At 29.3% G+C, this 3818-nt stretch overlaps 1 protein-coding gene across 1 annotated transcript; it reads left to right on the forward strand.

Annotated features, from left to right (window-relative positions):
- Positions 1–203: 203 nt before the first annotated feature.
- LOC125860336 (cyclin-U4-1-like) lies at positions 204–3818 on the forward strand. Its single transcript, XM_049540276.1, has 2 exons — positions 204–612; positions 3366–3818. Exons 1-2 carry the CDS (start codon positions 284–286, stop codon positions 3637–3639), a joined length of 603 nt encoding a protein of 200 aa, XP_049396233.1. The 5' UTR covers positions 204–283; the 3' UTR covers positions 3640–3818.

A 3818-nucleotide genomic window follows, 5' to 3' on the forward strand; every position in this document is an offset into this window, starting at 1 on the left:
CAAAGCCATATATCTTGGCACTTTCATAATGTCATCGTCATATTTACATTATTAGACTTCCTTTTTTTTTAATCACAACCGACGCTCATTAGTTTTATTTTATTCCTACAACTATAAATAGAAGTAAAAGAACACTACAAAAAGAGAAGATTGTTCACATTTACTCCCTTGGTCAATCCTAACAGCTAATTTACAACCCAACTTCTCCTCTCACACACACAAAACAAAACAAAAAAACACATTATATATCTGCAGAACAAAGAAGACAATTTTGTTCAAATCAATGGCTGAAATAGAGAAGCCTGATGAAGAGATGCCTAGAGTTATAAATTTCATGGCTTCTGTTCTTGAAAAAGTGGCGGAAACAAATGATCTCAATAGTGCACAAAAAATTTCGATATTTGATGGACTTACTAGGCCTACAATCTCTGTTCAAAGCTATTTGGAGAGGATATTCAAATATGCAAATTGTAGCCCTTCTTGTTTCATCGTGGCGTATATTTATCTTGATCGATTCTCACAGATGCAGCCATTGTTGCCAATCAATTCTTTCAATGTTCATCGCTTACTCATCACGAGTGTCTTGGTTTCTGCTAAATTCATGGATGATATGTGAGTTCTTTCACTTCGCTTTGTTTTCAAATTTCTTATATAATATAAATTGTACATACATTTAACATCAATCTTAAACATAATATGATAAGATTTATGATTTTAGCTAAGTTTTAGCAATCACATTATATATATATATGCACAAAACATAGAACAGAGCTAATAGGAAAAAAAAATCAGAGTTTTGCTTCACAACTTTCTATACTTGAAAAAAATTACTGAAATTTTTTCATTTTACTATTTTTTATGACTTATGACATGATATGTTTAAGATCGTGAATTTTGATTATTTTTTTTAAAGTATGTAGCCTATAAGACATAATCGTCAAATAAATTGAAACGATTGGATTAATTGTTTACTTGTAATGTGAGTAGTATAACAGGTCATTTGCCAGATAGGATGATGACTATAATGATTTGATTTTTAGAAAATAGATACTTTAGAAAGAACTTTCTTAATTATAATGACTTGATTTTGGTTGGAACTACGTTATTTAAGGATTAATTCCTAAGACAACTTATCACATCATGTATAAGGGAAAATTTAGATCGGATAAGTTATCCCAATCTTGACAACCAAATAAGACACTAAAATTTTATTTCTAGACTAATTTTTATCTCAGAACTATTTATTTCTATCTCTCACACCACACCACACCACATAGACAGATAGATTGTTGCTGTTAGTTTCTGAAAAAACCTTTTACATCTACCAAATTACTAGTACAAATTAGTGAAAGTATGATTTTTGTAATTATTTTGGACTTAAAAAAAATCAAAAACCATTGCCTTGAAATTCGTGGTGCACAGTATGAAAGCTCTTGTGAAAGAGTAGTTTGTAAGCGTCATGTTTCCTGACTTTGACATAATTGGTTAACTTACTGATTCATCCAACCTCGTTGACCTTACATCATTAATTCTTTGAACAAATTAGTAGTCTCTAACATAAGGAATTATCTTATTTACCTATACTAATAGAATGTTATTTAATTGCTTTGTTTTTTTAAATAAAAACTAATTCCATTTATCATCTTTAAAGGGCACCTAAAAATGTGAAAGGCCAACAATTACTAAGTAATATCCTCTCATCTGCTTAAGTTTTGATAGACATATATATTTTTAATAGATAAAGTTATTTTTCGTATCTATACTAATATAAAACGTAATAAACATTTGATTAAATAATCGAGAAGCACGCGAACTGATTGGCTAAGGTGCATTTAAATACCAAGTTGCCGACGCCGTCCTGAAGCAAAAGCGGTATCAAATAAGAACATGTGAAATGTCCATGTTTCAAATCCAGACAAAATCACCTAAGATATGATGTGCTGTCTTTTGTCTGCTAACCCTCCCAACGTTTTTGTGTGGCTATAAATCAATTCATTAGGAGTGAAGAAGAAATTTTAAAGTTAGATTGTTTTCAATTATAGAAAAACATATTCTTTTAACGGACTAATAAAAAAATATCTCTATCACATAAATTGAGAGAGAGAAAATATTGAAGTGGTGTACTTAAGTTATTAATTAAGTTGGACTCTATAGTAATGATTTATGTAAAATTTATTAGTATTGTTATAGTTAAATATTAATTTATAATGATATATAGGTCCCCTTTCTAGTTTAAATTTGCCTCTAATTATGAAATGCAAGCTAATTAAGTTTTTGTGTGGCTATGAATCATTTCATTAAGGGTGAAAAAGAAGTAAAATGTTGCTTGCTTATACTAATAACTAAAAGTTTTTATTAACATTAATATTAAATGTCAAAATGATGAAATAAATGTGATCTCTATATATATCTAATATTAAATGAAATCTATCCTGAATAAATTCTAAGAATAAAATAATTTATTCTATAAAGAAATTTTTTTCCCCTTTTATAAGGCTTAGTGCTTTGTGAATACTACATAATTATTTAAAAAAAATTATATAAAAAAAAAAAAAAAAAAACTGTAACGCAACTATGAGCTCTGTAGCTTTGACATTTTCCTTTTTTCGTCGGTTGATCCTTCTATTTTTGGTTTTTATTTTAATCTTTTTTAAAAAATGATTTTGGTAATTAGTGGAATATCCAATTGTAGATCTGAAATCTTGATTTTTAGAAAGGCATTATTAGCTGTCATTCAACTCTTTGCTATTGTCACTAATTAAATTACAATTAATTTGCTTTTTTAGTTGCTTTCAACTTAATTCCTTGATGTGAAGTTTATAATCAGTGATCCTCCACTACAGGCCCCCACCATCCCCAACAATATTCTAATTAAGACGATTTAACATGACATTATTATACTTGAAAGATATTAAACAATCTATCTGTCATAGTTATCTTAACATAATTATGATTTAAGTATTATGACATTTTTACCTAAAAAGTTGAATTAGCTCGAAGGTTATTTAATCAGATATTCACATGTATATTGAAATTTCTCATTTATTTGGTAACACAATAAGCATAAAGTTTGGGAAAGTAAATATTTCAATCATTTTTTTTTAATCTCTTACTTTGTGTCGAGTATCCAATTTGAAATTTGACTAATTTGGATCCACGTCGGGAGATTTCAACCTTAGGAGGTAAACTAATGCTCCCTATGCATAAATGACTTTGTTCCCCGAGTTCAAATCTAAGACATCTGATTAAAAATGTATAAAAGGTTACTTACCATAATGTTTGGATTTTCACGATAAATATTTCAATTGTTATGAATTAATTGTGCGCATTGTATTGAAAGTTGAAAAATATTTTGGTTTTGGCAGATTTTACAACAATGGTTACTATGGGAAAGTAGGAGGAATAAGCACAAGAGAGATGAACTTGCTAGAAGTGGACTTCTTATTTGGAATAGGGTTTCAATTAAATGTGACTCCCACAACGTTCCACAACTATTGCTCTTATCTCCACACTGAGATGTTGATGCTTGAAATCCCAATGCCTCTCAAAATTGTCAACCAACAATGTTGGGTTAACGACGACGAATCCTCCACTCATGAGCTAGACGTTTCACAAATAATACAAAAATTATTGGACTAAATTTTGTCACTAGCTAGGTCAAGATTCTATACTACTCTTTGGCCGGCTTTATAAAGTTGTAAACAAGAATTAATGTTGCAACTTTGTGGATTCTTCATATTCCATTTTTGAACGTTTTCTTAATGAGTTTTGCCGCAGAATCGGACTTTAATTTCCTCAATTAATTTGAGATTTTGGGT

Source organism: Solanum stenotomum, chromosome 3 (genome assembly GCF_019186545.1).
Source record: "Solanum stenotomum isolate F172 chromosome 3, ASM1918654v1, whole genome shotgun sequence".
NCBI classification, from domain to species: Eukaryota; Viridiplantae; Streptophyta; class Magnoliopsida; order Solanales; family Solanaceae; genus Solanum; species Solanum stenotomum.

Bases quoted from the DNA above. Each gene is read 5' to 3' on its own strand.
- LOC125860336 (XM_049540276.1), top strand. From the start codon at position 284: ATGGCTGAAATAGAGAAGCCTGATGAAGAGATGCCTAGAGTTATAAAT. The intron at 613-3,365 runs GTGAGTTCTTTC...TGGTTTTGGCAG, and splicing joins GCTAAATTCATGGATGATAT to ATTTTACAACAATGGTTACT.